Below are 17,748 nucleotides of genomic sequence, written 5' to 3' on the forward strand. Positions count from 1 at the left end.
ACTGAGGTGGCCACTCCTGAGGTATGATGATCATCTTGATTCTTGATTGGGACAATTCGATGAGGGCTGTTGGGATCAGGTGAATCAGCGGAAAAGTGAAAAGAAATTTGCCGGACCAGTAGACACGTAGGGCATTTTCTAGTGTGCTTTGTGTGAAGTACCTCGAGGAGAGGCTTCTGTATTTTCATTTGCCCGTAGTGACGAAGAGATCGATGGCAGGAGTTCTCCACCTTAGGAGGGTGATTTTGGACGACTTCGTCGATTAAGACCCACTCGTGGTTCTCTTGCAAGAGTCTGTAGAGAGATCCTGCCTGAGCATTTTGTACACCTGGAAGGTGAGCTGCTGTGATTGGGAGGTCCCTTGTTAGAAGCCATTTCCAGATTGTCTGGCCCTTATGTGACAAGAGCCTGGACCTCGTCCCTCCCTGCTTGTTGAGGTAATACATGGTTGTTGTATTGCCCGTCTGAAGCAGCAGGGAGTGGGATCAGAAGGACGGATTATATGCCTTCAGCGCTAGATGGACGGCGTGCGGCTTGAGGATGTATGTCAATTCCCTTTGTGCTAACTTGCCTTGGATTTGGAGGTGATCTATGTGGTCTCCCCATTCCAGTAGTGAGGTATCAGTGACTATCTTTTGAAGAGGGACCCTCTGATGAAATGGCGTACTTCGAAGTAGGTTGGTTAGAGAGCACCACCATTTGAGGTGAAGCAGGAGGGGACAGCTGTAATCTGTCTTCTTAATTGGTTGCCAGTTGGACCCCCGTCTGGAAGGAAAAGTTCCTCAAACTATCACTGAAGCTAAAGACAACAGGACTGACATCTGTAATGCCGTCCATCTAAGAAAAGCGAAATGTTGGAGAGTCAGACAGAGTTGGCATAAATATCCCGGTAGAAATGGAGGAAGAGAATTATGATTGATGCCTAGATCATGTGCATGATCTGATCAAGACCCATGACTTTGGAGGTGAAAACGCTGTAGACGTGATGGCGTAAGCAATGGCGCCTATTTTATTTATTTATGTACTAATGTACTAATATTTCATTTTGTGTGTGTAGGGGGGGTGGGGTTCCAGGCAGTATTAGCACCGGAATGGCTCTGAGAACAGACTGTAGAGGCATAGGAGTCAGGAGGAACAGAGCTTTTAATGTCCTTGACATCAGCTCTCGTCGGCACCTAGATGGAGACATGCTCCTCAAAGCTGACCACCTCTCAAAGTCGGTCTACTCATCATCGTGGACATCCTGTTTTGCCTCACCACTGACCCATTCCTCGACGCCAACTCTGGCCTTGAAGTCGGTGGTCATGACTTTCAAATGTCATGACGTTTAAAGGTCATGACGTCGAAACCCCATGACAGTCAAAGGTCAATGACGTTGAAAGGCCATGGCGTCAAAATTGAAAGCCAATGGCATCGAAAGTCTATGGTATCGAAAGCCCATGACGTCAAATCCCATGACATCGACACTCTTGGCACCAATGGTGATGCTCTTGATGTCTAAGCCCATGCCTACGAAGCCCATGGCGTCGATGCTCATTACTTTGAAGTTCATGACGTCAACGACGAAGATCTTGATGTCAGAGGGCATGACGTCAATGGAGAGGACGTCAATGGACATCACGTTGACGTCAATCCTTTCAACGGTAGAGATGAAAAACTAATGAAGTTGTTGAAACCAAAAGAAAACAATGTTTTTTTAAACAAAAAAAGTCTAAAATTGCTGAGCTCAGTGCTCCAGGATCCTGTCTGCATGAGTCAGAAAAAAACTGAAGCAACTAGCAATCTGCTGAGCATGATGGGATACTGGTGATCTCTGGGTTCTTAAAGGTACAGTTTCTTTTTTAGCTAGATAATGACAGCCTATGAGGCTACTCTGTCCTGCTCTCCTTCACCTCTATCATAAAAAAGGGTTTATGAGGGAGATTTATGGTGTTGGCAAATCATCTCAAATTGTCTTTATTTACTTTACATTGGCCCTTTTTTATCTTCATGATGAACAAGCTGGCCAATGTAGCCTTGGTAAATAGGTTGCATAATCTGTCTCTGTCTTAAGTGTCTTTGCAGGCCTTCCTCAAGAAAAGGAAAAGTTTACACTTAAGAAGATATATTGAAGTGCTTGGTGGTCCCCACCGGTGGGCAGGACTATTCAGTGCTTATTACTATAATGGAAATACCCCTACGAGAAAAGCAGAGTTGCGTGGAGCAGGGCGACGGCACCGAGCAATTTGTCGATTGACTGATGGGCCAGAGCGAGGTTGGGCTCCAAGCCCCCAATAAAGTATCCACTAGCACTTCTTTGAAAGGAGGAAGGCACTCCAAAGAGGCCTATCCTGGTTGAAGAAACCTCAGTCAAAAACATTAGTCTTAACCTTCAAGATGGGGAGCTGGAGGTGAAGAACATCAGACGACCTATGCATCGCCATGGTGTATGAAGCAGATTCCTCAGTGGCTGGTCGGAGTAGAAAAAAGACCTGTCTCCAGGGAAGTATCACGGCCACTAGCCTCCTGTAATTCCTCATACCAATTGCCATCCTTGTAGGGCTGAGCTAACTCATAACCTAGGTCACAGTAATTTTTCGAATCAGACCGAAAAAGGTAAGGCAGAGAATGTGGTCGCCCTTGGGTAATTCAAGTAGGGGAAGTGGTGCAAACAGTCCAACGTCAGTTGATGTCAGACCCACATCGAATCTATGTTGCAGAGAACAATTGGGACTGCCTCCTCAGGTGCTGAAGTCGGCATTAGCCTCAACCTGCCCGGGGCCAGCGTTGGTCGTGATGTTGGAAGCGGGGTCGTAACAAGAGCCAAAGACAATCACAGAAGATCCAGCTGACGGAGAGGGTGGACCTGCTGGTGGTATCTCAGAAGGAAGGCCTCTCTGCTCCTTGGGGCCCTAAGGCGTGCCAGAGGGATTCAGTTAGGTTACATAGAGTCGGCACATGGTTGAACTGAACTCTTGCATCTGGCGCGGCATGGCTGAAGACCCCAGAAACTCAATGTAGGAGGCTGTCTCTGTATTTAATATTGCCACTAGGTGGTAATACCATGCACCATGCACATCCCTTCGCCATCCCTTCGCCATGCACATCCCTTCACTCTTCATCTCTCCTTCTTCTCCAAGTACCCCGTTACCGGAAATCCAGAACCGGTGGTACTCGCTTCTCGGTTCTGGCTCCCCAGTTCTGGAACAGTCTCCCACTGTCCATTCGTTCTATTCCTACTTATCTCTCTTTTCGTAAAGCCTTAAAAACTTTCCTTTTTTCCCAGGCCTTCCCCGCTTAGTCTCCCTGATTGCTTTGTAGAATCCGGTTCCCACCCTCAGCGCCAGGAAGCCGCTTGGCCACAGTGCGCTTTAGCAAGTTTCTTTTTCATTTCATTTCACTGAGTCCAGGGGTTCCCCAAAAGTGTGCAGGGCGCATTGTAAAACCTAAAGTTCTCTATTAGTGTATTAGTGGTAGTGTGAGCAAGCAGCCTTAGACCTAACAGAGGAGTGTAAGACATTTACTGCACAACAGTGAACAATAATGGACACACGACTATTTGTTTAACTTCATTTTAAGACCCAGGTAATCAGGTAAGTACGTTTTCAATTACAAATACTTTTCAATTTGAAAAATTGACAAAAACTTTTTCACACAGTTAAATGTTATCCTATGGGGAAATCAATATTGTGGTCAAACAGTTAAGTATTTAACTTACAATCTCAGTCTTCGGAGATAGGGGTCCAGGGAAGTACCAAAACTGAACTACCAGCAGCACAGGGGTGGCAGGGTGAAGAGGTCAAAATCAGAGTTCGACTCAATGCTTTCCAATGGCGACAGGGGGTGCCTGAAGTCACACTGCTGGCAGGTAAGTAAATCTGTTTTAGGAGCCAGGCTTTGGGGGATTAGCACAAGCCCAGGTGGGAGGGGGGGGCACAAACCAGCACCAGACATAGACCATCAGTGGCACAGGGGCGGGCAGGTGCAGGGTGCAAATTAGACTTTGGACAGCAATGCTTTTCAATGAGGAACTTCCTGACAACAAAGAGGGTGCAGGCGTGGCACCAGAGGTTGCAAGAGGAAGACCAATGACAGCAGAGGTAAGTTGGGATGTAGGGGTCGAAGGGGCATTGTTAGTTCTGCTCACCAAGGACCAGGGGCTTCGTGTGAAGGGGTGCTCTTCGACATCAGAATCTTCTTACTGGAAGCGGTTGTGTCATGGGGGAGCCTCTGGATTCACACTGCAGGCGCCGTCGTGAAGGTCAGGAGCGGTCAGCCAACGCTGGACACGAGGCCAGGATCGCTGGGGAAACTTCACTTCCCAGGTGAGCCACTGCGTCAAGTGCAGAGTGGGCAGGGAACGAGGATCCGCCTGGATCCAATCTTTGGAGTCGGTTTCTTTTGGACAGGTCCACTGTCCAAAGGAGATAGGAGTCTTTGTTGAATGCAACAGTCCTCTCAGGGGTTTCAGAGGTAGCTGTTGCAAGACAGGTTGCAGAGTCATCAAAGCAGGAGACAGGCCAGTAGTGCTGGGGCCAAGGCAATTGTCATCTTCTGGCTTCTGCTTCAGGGTGTCTTCTTTCTTCTAAGGTTGTCATAGATCTGAGTGCCAAGTCTGGGGGGGATACTTAAATAATACATTTAGGATCTCTGACCGGCTGCTTATAGCCGGTCAGAGATCACACCAGGGTTGGTAGGGATTCAGGGGGCACCTCTGAGGTGTCCTCTGGGTACATGGGACAATAAATCCTACACTGGCATCAGAGGGGATTTGTTGAAAGGAGTAGTTTGGTACCAAACACTCCTGTATTCAGTGAAGCCATCATGGTGCAGTTGTCAAGTGTCCAGCCCATGCACTCGTTATGCCTTGCCTGGCACTTACAATATCAGGAAATGGGGCTTAGTACTGTAAGTGCATGTCTGCTCCTGCAGATATGCCCTGACCTGTAGAATAGTGCACCCTGCCCGAGGGGGTGAGACCTGCTAGAGGGGTGACATCTATACTGTGAGGCAGTGGTAGCTGGCATGTCAACCAGGAAGGGCGCCATGTCGACTTTGTTGTTTTCTCCCACACATGGGCATGCAGGCTGCAAGGGCAAAGACATTGTCCTAGTGAGGGGTGTCCCAGGGGACCCTATTCAGCCCCAGGCCCTACGTACCCAGGGTACCATTTACCCAGGGACTTATAGTGGGAAGAAGTACCAATTGGGGGTTTACTTAAGGAAGGAGCACTGGCACAGGGGACCCAGTTGGCAGGGACCCTGTACACTACATTTGAAACCACATCAAAACCAGGCAAAAAGTAGGGGGCTAACCATGCAAAAGAGGCATTTTCTCATACTCAGATTGTGCCAGACCCAGCTGCAGGATCGGCTTGAAGTCTACAGACTTTGGAAGTGAGATCGTGAAAGGAGGCATCGGCCCATGCCTGCTCAGGCAAATGGCGCAAGGGTGCCTAATCCTGCTTAAATTTCTGGTGTTTTTAACGCTTAGCTGAGGACTTAGAGTACAACGTTGACCGATCTCTGGAGCAGCTCCGTTGACCATGGGAACAGGAACGAGACCGAGAACGAACTTTGGACGCGGAGTGGGAGTTAGAATGGTTTGAGCAAGTAGAATTTTTACAGTTGGCGTCAAAGTTTCACCTCGCGTTTTCCCGGATGGTCTTTAGGTTCATAGACTTGCAGTCGTCGCAGGCCTTGAAGTCGTGGCTCGACCCCAGGCGCACCTGATGTTCACATTATTTGTTTGCGACAGTCCCTATAGGGCTTAAAACCTGTCATTTTAGGGGATGACATCCCTTGCACACTGAGAAATGGTAGAGTGAAAGTAACTGACTGCAGCGCACGGGAGTGGAGTCTATATAGGCCTGCCCATCATTTAAGGAACGGAACAGAGCCAGTGCAGAGCCGCATGGCGCCACCTTCCAGCACACAGTGGTTCTGCTAAAAAAGAAAAAAAAGTTTCTGAATCTTGTCGGACATCTGGGGAATATTTGAAAGATGAGGACTCTGCAGCTAGAAGCCTTTATCAGGAGGATAGAATATTTTCTAGCTGTTCCACAGTCCTTTAATGCAGTGAATCAACAGATAACCTTTGGTTCATTTAATTTTCAAGGGATAAGGGCAGATGTTAAAGAGTTGACAAGGAAAAAGGAAATGTCGCCTTCTCCATCTATAGATAGTAATTAATAGGAACAGACGATCAAGTTGTACGTCAGCAAGAGTAACAAGATAAAATATACAAATCATAATGATATAATTACACAGGTTTCACAAAGAGACATGGCCCTCACCTGTCGGGTCAGAGTCTAAGGAGTAGTGTCTGGCAATGTATATGCTAATCTTCATGTGGCCATCGTGCTAATTTAATAACTATCTTGGAGGCAGCAGCTCTCTATGACGTCATGACTCCATGAACCTGAAATGCACTGGAAACTCTTCGAAACAAAGACTCAATTTAATTGATTTTCAGGAAGCACTCCAAAATTACATTTGACACGAAGTTCCAGTTTGTTGCATACCTGATTTGTAAAACTACTACAAGGGTCAGTGCAGAACTTGAAAAGTTGATTCTGGAGCCCTAACTCAATCTCTGACTATTTCTCAACAAGGATATTTATAAAAAGCTGGTGTTTGTTTTGAGGTTATAACTGTTCCATCATTAATGTAAACTGGCAATAAAGTGTAAACGGCTGATAACGCTCTGCTTAATCTAATGTTTATATAAGAAAGGTTTCTCCTGCTGAAAAAACATGTTGGCTTGCATGTGAAACGTGTAACAAAACCCCTGGGCTGTGAACAATATTTAAAACTGCAAATAAAAATGAATAAATCGCTACATTCTACAGGAGAGTAGCACTAACTGCTGATCTAACTCTAGCAGAAAGGACACTCTACCTTAGTTCATCTGGTATCACGTGACAATACGTAAAACTATTCAGCAACAGAATATTTAGATGTTGTAAAGCTTGTGCTAATAGTACTGTAGCTAAAAAGGTTCCTGCTTGACATTTCTTTCGTAGGTCCTCTTGAGGTGACGTAAAAGAGCTTTTAAGAAGTAAACACAAAGTACTCTGTGCTACAGATGATGAATTCTGGAAAAACAGATTTACTTTCATTCTGGTATACGTAGTTTTGAGCACCCGTGCTGCGGCCCACAAACATTACAGCCAGCTGCATCAACACATTTCTTCTTCCATTCGGGAGACACAGAGGACTATGGTGCAGATGCATGTTTCTTTCTGACCATAGAGACTGTGATAGAGGCTGGTTCAAGTATGCCTGATCAGAAGCTCTTTACTCCTTTATCAGTATTGGGGTGGTCACCATTTTGGCTGGTGTGAGAACCTTCTCTACTTTATGTTCCACAAAGCCTGGGGCCAAAGGCAACCAAGGCGTTGGAGCAGATTGAGGTTCTCACATTTTTTTCATAATGACAGAGACTGGAGAGAAGGGCCTCAAACTATAAATTGAGCTTCATCGCTCCACTTAAGAGCACATTATGGAATGTGGAGATATTGTCTGTAGGTGACAAACTTCTCAGTGACCATGTGTAAGATGAGTGGGACAAATTATGCCTTAAAGGAGAGGTAGAGGTCTCGTCTTATGCAATCTAGAAAAGTCTGCACGAAGAGAGAGAAGATTAAGGGGTCAAGTGGAGAATGTGGATGTGCTGGAATCGGAGGCCTCTTCTAGATGGGTGACACAGAAGTGTTGGTCTTGTTAAAAGATCGAAAAGTGCAAGTGGTACCTACAGAGGATCTTCGGTAGGTGGACCCGATTTTAATGGTGAAAAAGATGGTTAGGCAAAGAAGGAAAGGCATCGGAAGGAGAGCTGGAAAAATCAGATACTGTCAAACTGTTGATCTTCAAAGAATGTGAATAGTGTCTCCAAGCCAAATGCTTTGACCTTGTGTGTTACAAATTCGAGAGGGGGAATGGCGAACTATTTGATGTCAGCGGCATGGCACTGTGGGAGAGGCCTTCTTTGGTAGAGTATATCCACTCGGCCTCAGCGTTGTTCCTGAAGCTGAGCTGTCCTTCTACAGCAAGCATGGTGGTGCAGAGCCATGCTTTAAAGTTTAGACATGTGATTTTGAGTGTGTTCAGAGTGATGATGGTGGCTAAGCCTATTCTCTCTAGATCGCCCTCTTCAGGAGTCTTTTTCTGGAAAGTGCAATGACTAAGCAGAAGCACCTGCAATGTTTCTTAATCTCTACCTTCGCTCAGCAATCTTGTAACTTTCACCACAGACAAATTCCCTCATGGTCCCTTCACGCTCTTCTTCTTTTGTCATGTCTGACAAAATGTGCATGCTTTGGTCAAACGAGAAGAGGGTGAACGGTCCGCAGTACGCACCCACATAGAAAGTGAGTTATACGCCGCTTTCTTCCTCACACGGGAAGGACACCTCACAAAAAGTAAAGGCATATGAGGACATTTATTGTCACCCTTGAAGACAAAGGAAAAAAAGCTTCAAATGTGCTTCAGATAGTGAATGAAGTCAATTTACTCTCAATTCGGGGGAGAACGTTCTTAGTAAAATAGAGTAAACATGTCTGAGGTGTTCTGAGATCCACTCAGCACAAGTCAGAAAAAAGAAGTGAGGCAAACTGCCACTATAATACATGCTGGGAAATTAAACATGTAGGCTCATTAAAGGAGCAGTGCATGGTTTACAACCATGAGCACTTATAACCTGACTGGACCGTTTCCTTTATGTTGCTCTCTGAAATGTTAGGGTTTGAACAGTCAAATTGAACAGTTCAGCACAGCCTTTTGTTCAATGCAGCCAAGTTGATTTTTTGGATCGGAGAAAAGTAGTTATTACCACAGAGGAAAACTTGGAAGAAGCTGGCTTGTCTGCTCAAAAAGTTGGAACTGCGTTTTGGAAAATGGCAGCTTCGTACTTCCAAATCAAGATATGGAGGATGATTTTTACTTAATAAAAAGAAGAGTTCAAAGTGTCCCTGCATGTTAGAGGGAACATTCAAAGTTTATGGCTATCACTGAAGCTCACAATATATAAAGCCGGTTTCTTACTGCCTACATTCCAGTCTACAATAAATGCTATTCTCAGCCCCCATCACCTCCCACACATAGCCTTACTTCTGCTCATACCTCGGCATGGCACGGTCCAGTTTCTGCAGAGCTGGACACAGCTTATCCTCCAGCAGGTTGTTGATCACTTGTTCCACGTTGCAGTCATACTCCTCCAGGCAGGCCAGCACAAAGCCCTCTCCGAGATCTGGTAGAAGATCTTTGACCTGGGTGACCAGGGAGTCCAGCTCCACACCAGTAAGGAAGGAGGAGGGTCTTGCTGCTGAAGCACCGGCACACTAAGAAAAAACAAGGTAATGGTTATGCAATAAGTAATTTCAAGAAGGCATGTGATGCCCCATGGTACGGTTAAAACAGAGACAGTCACTTGAAACCACGAAGATATGATTGAATAGCTTCATAATTATTCAATCAAGTCAGGCTTGGTTTGTTTGTGCATGAACTGTGTGATAACTTTCAATTCATATGAAGCCCTTTGCTCAAAAAGGTACACATAACTTGCAAAGACCAATAAACAAATGAATGTGTTCTGTAGAGCAAAAACCTTGTTTATATGAGCCAGATGTGTTGCCATTAATTCAAGTATTTTACATGTAAACGCTTAGAGAATGCTTCCTGATTGGAAATCGGTTAAAGGGATTCAAGCATCTCCTTACCGTCTGGCCAGGGAAGATGGAGCATTTTTACCTTCTCCTTAATCACCCCTCCAATTTGTCTAATGCAATGGGCTCGACAGAATTTCAGAAGATGCAACAACTATAATAATACTGAGACTTTTTGATTTTGCCAGTTTTATATATCTGTCAGACAAAAACGTACTGATTTATCTATCCCACTAAAACAAGGTTTAATGCTTCACCTCTCCCAAGCTTGGCTAAATCAGAGTGTTAAAATCTAGTATATGCACATTACAGTGTCTCAGAATGGACGCTGTATCGCAGCTGTTATTTTATGCTGCTCAGAAAAAATAGCATGTAGCAATATAAGTGCAAGTAACTAAGAAGCTCCAATTGGGCTCTGAAGATAAGCTAGCTGTCTGGCGACCATGAATAAAAAACTGACCTCTTTTGCTAGTATTCCACTACATGGAGAGGGATCCTAGGTAATCTGCAGTACCAACAGGTACATCATGATTGATACTAAAACAGTTAATTTCTGCAATTTTCCTGGTACATAATCTAGATGTTCCCTGCACGGAATTTGGAGCTCATTAAAATTGGGATTTCAGGTTGAATGTCCATGCTATGAGTATTTGTTTGGGGAATTATAACTACTATACAAAAAAAAGACCTTTTAGTCTGAGTGCCACTCAACATTTTATGATGCAAATGTGATCGTTTTGTGAGACACAGCCTCAGCACAATTACTTTTTGTGCTTTTGAAGATCCCTCTCCATCTGCTCCTTAAAACAGTTCCCTCTGAACTATACTGAACCGGCATGCAAGATCATATTTAGGGAAACCGAGGTTAAAAGGGGTCATCTATTCACATATTGCATTACGTCCAAGTAAAAATAAAAGGTGATTAGGCTGGAGAATAAATGTGGCTTAGAATCAAAACATGTTCAAAGAATACGCACATTATCCTCATTTGGGGAACTGTAACTGGGGACTTCTGATACTTTCTTGAGTGGTTCTGCTGCGGCGCCATCTGGTGCGGTCCTCAATTCACTTCTCTTGAAAACTGCTTTCTTGTGTTTGATGGCGCCCTCCCAGGCACTTTCCACTCCCTTCAGGATATAGGCTGTTCGCGTCTCATCAATGCCGTATGGAGTTAAGAATAACACATTTGCAGTGGATGTCTTTTCATTCCTCAAAATTGACCCTCTCATTCTGCACTCACAGATATCCTGACCCAGTCATGCACTTCAAATATCCTCAACCAGGCAATCACAGCCATTGGGCAGAGATATCTTAAACAAGATGCCTTGACCATACACCGTACACCAGCTATCCTGAAGTAGGCAATCACATCAATTGGACAATCCGAAGATCCTGAACTAAGTGTTTTCACCAATCCCACATCTCATTCTTCTGATTATTGGGTCACCTTCGCCTCAGTTCCTAAAGCTTTACCATAAGTGAAGCTCGCACTATGGAAATAGCGAGTGTCTGCTGGGATCCTACAAAGGTAAATGATTCCTTAGTCATGCTGGGTCGGGTTTTTACATCTTTCTCCGAGGATTCATGGACAGAGGTCAGGCAAACACAGAAAATATTGGAGATTTCACCGAACTGTGTTAAGGAGGGGAGATTGCTGCATGTGGCCAGGAACGATTGTGTCAGCACATTTGCATATTTTCAAACAATACGGTAAACGATCCATCTTAGAGAACACAGGGATTTTCAGTCCAGGGCTGTGAGGGTCATACATGCCCTCACAGCTACCCCAGAGCGCCTGAGGAAGTCTATCTCCGATATTTCCCATACAGCTTAGCACCAAGGCGGTGTCATGAGTTTCCTGAAACTAGACTTCCTAATCCTAACTGAATTTCCTAGGATCCAGTTATGAGTTTGTTGTAGTGGTGGCAACTGCAGGGATGCTGTGTGGTTAGCAGGTTGGTCTGTTAGTTTACTATGTCCCCTAACACTTATGGTAGCCTGTCTGTAGACAAGCATCCAGCTTCAAGTCTGAGGACTGACTATCTTAAGATAGTGTTGGGAGTGCATACGAAGCAGTGCGGAGTTATCTTCTACCATACCTTCACTGAAAGGCTGAGCTCAAATGTTGTCAAACATGCTGCTGAGGTCTAGTAACAAAACTTTGTAGGATGCCAATGGGGTCTGCCATAGTACTATACTGCTTTTGAAGGGGGCACTTAACAGTATGTATACCAGATATAGAGGAAAGTGGGCAACAGATCATCATACAGTGACCCTGGTTCATGGAACAGAGACTGAACCATCTCCTCTGCCCCCTGACTCCAACATTCATCTTAAACATTATAACTTTCTAAGGTGCATGGGAAAACAATAAAACTATTAAGGGAAATCAAGCCATGTAATCAAAATCTCTACTTATAAAGGAATTCCAGTCCGGGGAAATATGGTTGACTTATGCTAAAATGTGGTTACAAGAGGTCTCCAACAGTTTTAACTAGTCACACAAACCTTAGTAGGGGCAACAACAACTGCCTGAGTGGGTAACAAGACGTACATTGGCCATGTGTAAGCAGATCTTTTTCACTGCCATCATTGCATTTGTTAGACGTCTTACAAGCCTACAATTAGACTGCTTGTGGACTTGTTAAATAATAAGATTGTTTTAAGATTTAAGTCAGTTACACTAATGAAACATCTCTGACAATATTCACTGTGTTTTACTATATCTGGGGTTGATCATTCTCTTTGCGCTCATGCCCATTAATGGAAAAATTCTTTCAGGAAGTTGTTTTTTGTGTTATTTCCACTATTGTGTTCAAGCATGGTCTAGAACAGATTTTAAAACAGTTGTTTGGCTTTCAAATCTGGTCTGTCATTGTTTGTTTTCTTTCATTCCTAAGGAATATTCTTTGATTATCCTGGAAATGTGGCCTGATTCTCGTTCCTACCAGAGATTATTTTTTCAACTACGTGGGTTTGCGAATGGTTTTCAATTAGCCTGCATCATGCAATGGAAGCCAGAGCTGAATTTTCAACCAGTGATCGTCAGATTGCAGAGCCAAATGCAAAATGGAATAAAAGGATCTTTTCCAATTCAAAATCTGTTCTCAAATGAAACTGTTCTTGAACCCAACTGTCAAAATATACAAATATACAAAGAATTAACCCCTTTGATTTCTTCCAGGTAACTTTTTTTTTAATAAATATTTTTATTGGTATTTAAACATTACATACAGTACAAGATACATACAATTGTCGTTCTTTGGAGGATCATCGCCCAGGGCAATAGTAATGGGCTTGACGGTTTGACTTTGTTTGCCCTAATAGACTGGCTAACAGGTAACATGTAACACAAATTGTTGCCATTGGCTGGTGTCTAGTTAGAACATAAAACATAAAGTGGTGGCGGTTGTTTGTGACAAAATCAGGACCGAAACTTGAGGTTGGGTAGACCCGTGTTGTTCTTTGTCTATGGTGGTTTGTAGGAGTCTATGAATTTTGTCCATTTTCGACCACATCTCCCTTTCTTCCGGGTGTGTTTCTGAGAGTGGTGTAGTCTGCCCCCTGAGGAAGATCACCCAGTTCAGCCAACCTTTGAACGTGGCCTTGGAGGTGTTCTTCCAGTTGGTTAGTACTATTTTTGTTGCAGATGTGAGGAGGAAATAAAAAGTAGGTATCTTTCCTCTTGAGTGCTAATGTCTGGTGAGATATGTGCTGTGACAATTGTGGCGAATGTTTGCTTTAGTCTGCAGTTTAATGTCCTGTTTGTGAAGTCTAGTACTTGTTTCCAGACGTTTTTGACTTTTGTGCAGCGGAAGATGAGGTGTTCTAGGTCCCCCCTTTCTATTCCGCAGTTCCAGCAGGTATCGTTGTCCTTTAGACCTATTGAGTCTAGTCGTACCGGTGTCCAATGCGCTTGGTGGAGTAGCCAGAATTTAGTTTGTGCTAGCACTGGGGAAATCATATTTTTCTATGGGGATTACCACAGTGTTTGTAGTTCCTGTTCTGTAAGTTTGGAACCTATCTGGGTTTCCCAGTAGGCCGTCTTTTTGTTGTTAGGTTTGGTTGAGACAGGTCGGAGTAGTTTGTATATGAGTGAGACTTGGTGCCTGGCTTGTTTATGTTTTCCATAAACTGGAAGATGGATGGGGCCTGTCTGAGTAGTTTTGATTTTGCTAAGGCTGTTTTGATAGCTAGGAAGTTGTAAAATTCTATATCAGGGAGGTTATGTTTTTTGTTCAGATTGTTGAAGGTGTATGGCTTCCCTTCTGCTTCCAGATGAGCTGGGAACATAAATCCTAGTTTTCTCCATGTTATGTTACGTTAAAATTACTTGTACAGCGCACGGACACCAGGCGGTTTCATGGCGCTAAAAACAGATGAACAATGAAGGGAGACAGTGCGCAGTTGTTTTTCATAGGCTTGACAGAACAAGTAGGTTTTCAGGAGTTTCCTAAAGAGAGTGTAACTGGAGGTTGACCTAAGTTCGTATGGAAAGGAGTTCCATAGACGGGGTGCCAGAAATGAGAACCTAAGGCCCCCGTGTTTTTTCCGTTTGAAAGAAGGGACGGAAAGAAGATTATGGTAAGACGAATGAAGGTTACGGACAGGGAAGTACCTATGAATCCTGGAAGCAATAAATGCAGGGCCCTGACCAAGTAGTGACTTAAAGATGGTACAGCCAACTTTGAAAATCCAGCGTTTGGCCACCGGGAGCCAGTGAAGGCGCTTCAGCAAGGGGGACACATGTTGATGTTTAGGTTGATGGAAAATCAACCTGGCTGCTTGATTCTGTACCAGTTGTAATTTGTGAAGCTGATAAGCCGGAATGCCAACATAAAGAGCGTTGGCATAGTCAATGCGAGAGGTAACCAGGGCCATGATGACAAGTGTGAGGGCCTCAGTGGTCAGGAACCTGCAAATAATTTTCTGGATTCTTCGAAGATGGAAAAAACACGAGGAGGTAACAGCGTTGATTTGAGGTTTTAATGATAAGTCTTTGCTGATGATAACCCCAAGACTCTTCACTGAGTCGCGGGAGAGGGAGTAGTGCCCCAGGATGGTGGCCAGAAACTCGGGTTCCAAGGGTTGGATAGCCCCCCAGTTAGGACAAGCTCTGTTTTGTCAGGGTTAAGTTTCAGATGACTGTGGCACATCCAATCACTAATGGAGAGCATGGTAGATTGAAAATTAGTGATGGATGCCGGGGTAGGATCAAGATTGAAAACCAATTGAAGGTCATCAGCATAGTTGAAAATAGTAACCGGGCTATTGCGTAGAGAAAAAATCAAAGGTTGCATGTAAAGGTTGAATAAGAGAGGTGATAGGGCAGTGCCCTGGGGCACCCCACAAGTCAGTTTCATTGGAGTAGCTGAAAAGGTGGATAAATGGACCGCCTGGGAGCAATGGTGTAAAAAAGATCTTATCCACTTAAGAGCCAAGCCCTGGATGCCGGCATTGTTGACACTGTCGATCAGAAGTTCATGATCGACCGTATCAAAGGCCGCCGATAAGTCCAGAAGCACGAGTGCCTGGGCGATGTTATTATTGGCTCCCCTCCTAAGCTCGTCCTTCACAGCCACAATGACCGATTCAGTGGAGTGTGCCGGCCTGAAGCCTGCTTGCTGTGAGTCCAAGAATTGGGAACGCTCAATAAATGAGCTAAGACAATTAGTCACATGAGCCTCTAAGATTTTACTGAGGTAGGGGAGCAAAGAGATGGGGCGGAAGTTGCTCAACACCGAAGAGTCAGCATTAGGCTTTTTCAGAATAGGCACTACTGTGGCGCATTTAAAAGAGTCCGGGACAATGCCTGTAGCTAGAGAATTGTTAAGGAGTGAGAGTGGGGGATCAGGGCAGGCAAGAAAAGCTTCCTTCAGGATAAAGTGGGGGCAGCAATCATTTGGAGAGCCGGATCCCACTCTGTTCAAGACAGTCAAAAACTCAGCTTTGGTGATCAGGGGAATATGATCCAATAAAGAAGAGTTTGTAACAGTGGTGGTAGAGGCAGTGGACAAAGTGAGGGGAGGAATATTATTTTTGATAGTAATGATTTTATTGATGAAAAAGGAATTCAGTAAGTCACACAATGTCTGAGAGGGGACAGGTTTAACAAGTACCCGGTCAGGTTGTGTGAGCTCATTGACAATAGAAAAGATATCTTTGGATTTAGAAGATGAATTAATAATTTTTTGTGATAAGTATGTGGTTTTGGTCTGAAGAATAGAGTTTTTATATTGTTTTATTAAGTTGTATACACGGTTTTATCCTCAAGGGTATAGGCGCACCGCCAACGGCGCTCGGCCTGCCGAAGGGCCAGTTTTTCCTTTTTTAGTTTCTCGGTGAACCATCACTGAGCATCGTGGGGGCGTTTAGTTTTAATTCTTTTCAGAGGGGCGACCTTGTCGCTGGCTGATTCTATCCAGCTGTCAAGGCGAAACACCTGACAAGAGATGGAGGCCTGATCGTTAGGAGCAGAAATAGCCAGTAGCGTATGAAATTCTTCCTGGTCGACCCGTTTTCAGTTTCAGACTAAAAGATTGCTGACTGGGGTCGGTGGGACAAAGGGGATATGAGTAATAGTAAAGGAAATAAAATAGTGATCAGACCAGGAACAGGGGAAAATTGTGGGAGGAGTGATAGCAATATTAGAGGTCCACAATTGATCCAAGATGTGCCCCTTAATATGAGTGGCTGTGTGAACATGTTGGACAAAGTTCATGCCAGAAAGAAGGTCCGAGAACTCCACCGAAAGGTTACTTTCACGGGAGTCGGAGGGCCAGTAATTAAAATCGCCGATGATGATAATCCTGGCGTGGTTGATGACTAACTGAGAAACCAGTTCACCAAAGAGCTGAGGGGAGGGGCGGAGTCATCCGTCAGCCAAGTTTCCGACTGGAGGAGAATATCAATATTATTGGTTTCGAGAAGTTGGAAGATCTCGAGTTGGTGTTTCACCATCGAGAGAGTGTTAAGATAAGTAATGGCAAAAGGGACTGAAACCAAAGGTATGGAGCTAGGGGGAGAGTAGGAGATCCCAACGGACGAGGGAGGAACCTGCAACGTGTGAGGGTCAGAGGAGAGTGGCCTCTAAACTAAGATATCCGAGTTAGAGGCTGCCGACCTGGCTTGGGGTTGATAGGCCCAGCATGTTGTAGTTTATGGAGATCAGAGGAGGAATAGATGATCGATTGGGCATTATAATTGGCCCTTTGGCTCGTCCGCTGCGCTTCCTTCTGATCACCATATTAAATAGCCCAGGAAGGGGGGGGGGGAGGATAGACCGCTAACCCCCAGAAGTGAGGGCTCAGGCCGGAAGTAGTGTTGCTCACTATGCGACCCTCCGCTCAATCGGCACTTTGCCGCGGCGGAACGGGGTCAGGAGCAATCAGGAATCAAGTTTGCCAGGTAAGTTTAAGAGCAGTACACAAAGCACAATTGCACAGTTTAAAAATCAGAAATTCCTTTTTTCACAAGTTAAGATCAGAGCGCTAAGCGCGTTTCTAACGGCCCAAATCGCCGCGTCCGCAGCCAGAGCGTCTGAAAAGGTGTCTTAATATAGCCAAGGTTCCTTTAAGACTAGACCGCTAACCCCCGGAAGTGAGGGCTCAGGCCGGAAGTAGTGTTGCTCACTATGCGACCCTCCGCTCATGTATTCATGTCTACTGTTTTTTCTCCTGTATTTAATCTTGGGGTTAGACCAGAATATCTCCCACTGTGAGTTCTTGATGCTGGTTTCTAGGTTACGGTCAACCTTGAGTAGCACGTGTCTTGTAATCTTTAACGTTTTATAAAGCAAATATCTAAACAACTATTGAACAGATATATACCAAATTAGAACAAGCATTTACAATGCAACGGTCTCGCCTTTGCAAAAGTTAGGGCTATTGGCATTGTAAATGACAATTTTTTTATTAATGTGTTGGATTTGAAAACAGATAAATAAATGGTATTGTCATTTACAATGCCAATAGCTTAATCTCTCGCAAATGCGAGACCTATTGCATTTGCACTCACACACAGAGAAAGCCACACACACACACATGGATGTGGTGGATCTGGTGGTGGATGTGGTGGATGTGGATGTGGTGGATGTGGTGGTGGAT

General features: G+C 44.6%; 1 protein-coding gene across 1 annotated transcript in view; it reads right to left on the reverse strand.

Moving 5' to 3' along the window:
- ASCC2 (activating signal cointegrator 1 complex subunit 2) overlaps nt 1–17,748 on the reverse strand; it is a 427,823-nt gene that overhangs the window by 157,091 nt on the left and 252,984 nt on the right. The window contains exons 12-13 of the mRNA XM_078667208.1: nt 10,621–10,802; nt 9,102–9,319 (exon numbers count right to left, since the gene is read on the reverse strand). Of these exons, the coding sequence (XP_078523334.1) occupies nt 9,102–9,319; nt 10,621–10,802 (400 nt within the window). The remainder of the gene's footprint in view (nt 1–9,101; nt 9,320–10,620; nt 10,803–17,748) is intronic.

Source organism: Lissotriton helveticus, chromosome 11 (assembly GCF_964261635.1).
Source record: "Lissotriton helveticus chromosome 11, aLisHel1.1, whole genome shotgun sequence".
In the NCBI taxonomy this organism is placed as follows: domain Eukaryota; kingdom Metazoa; phylum Chordata; class Amphibia; order Caudata; family Salamandridae; genus Lissotriton; species Lissotriton helveticus.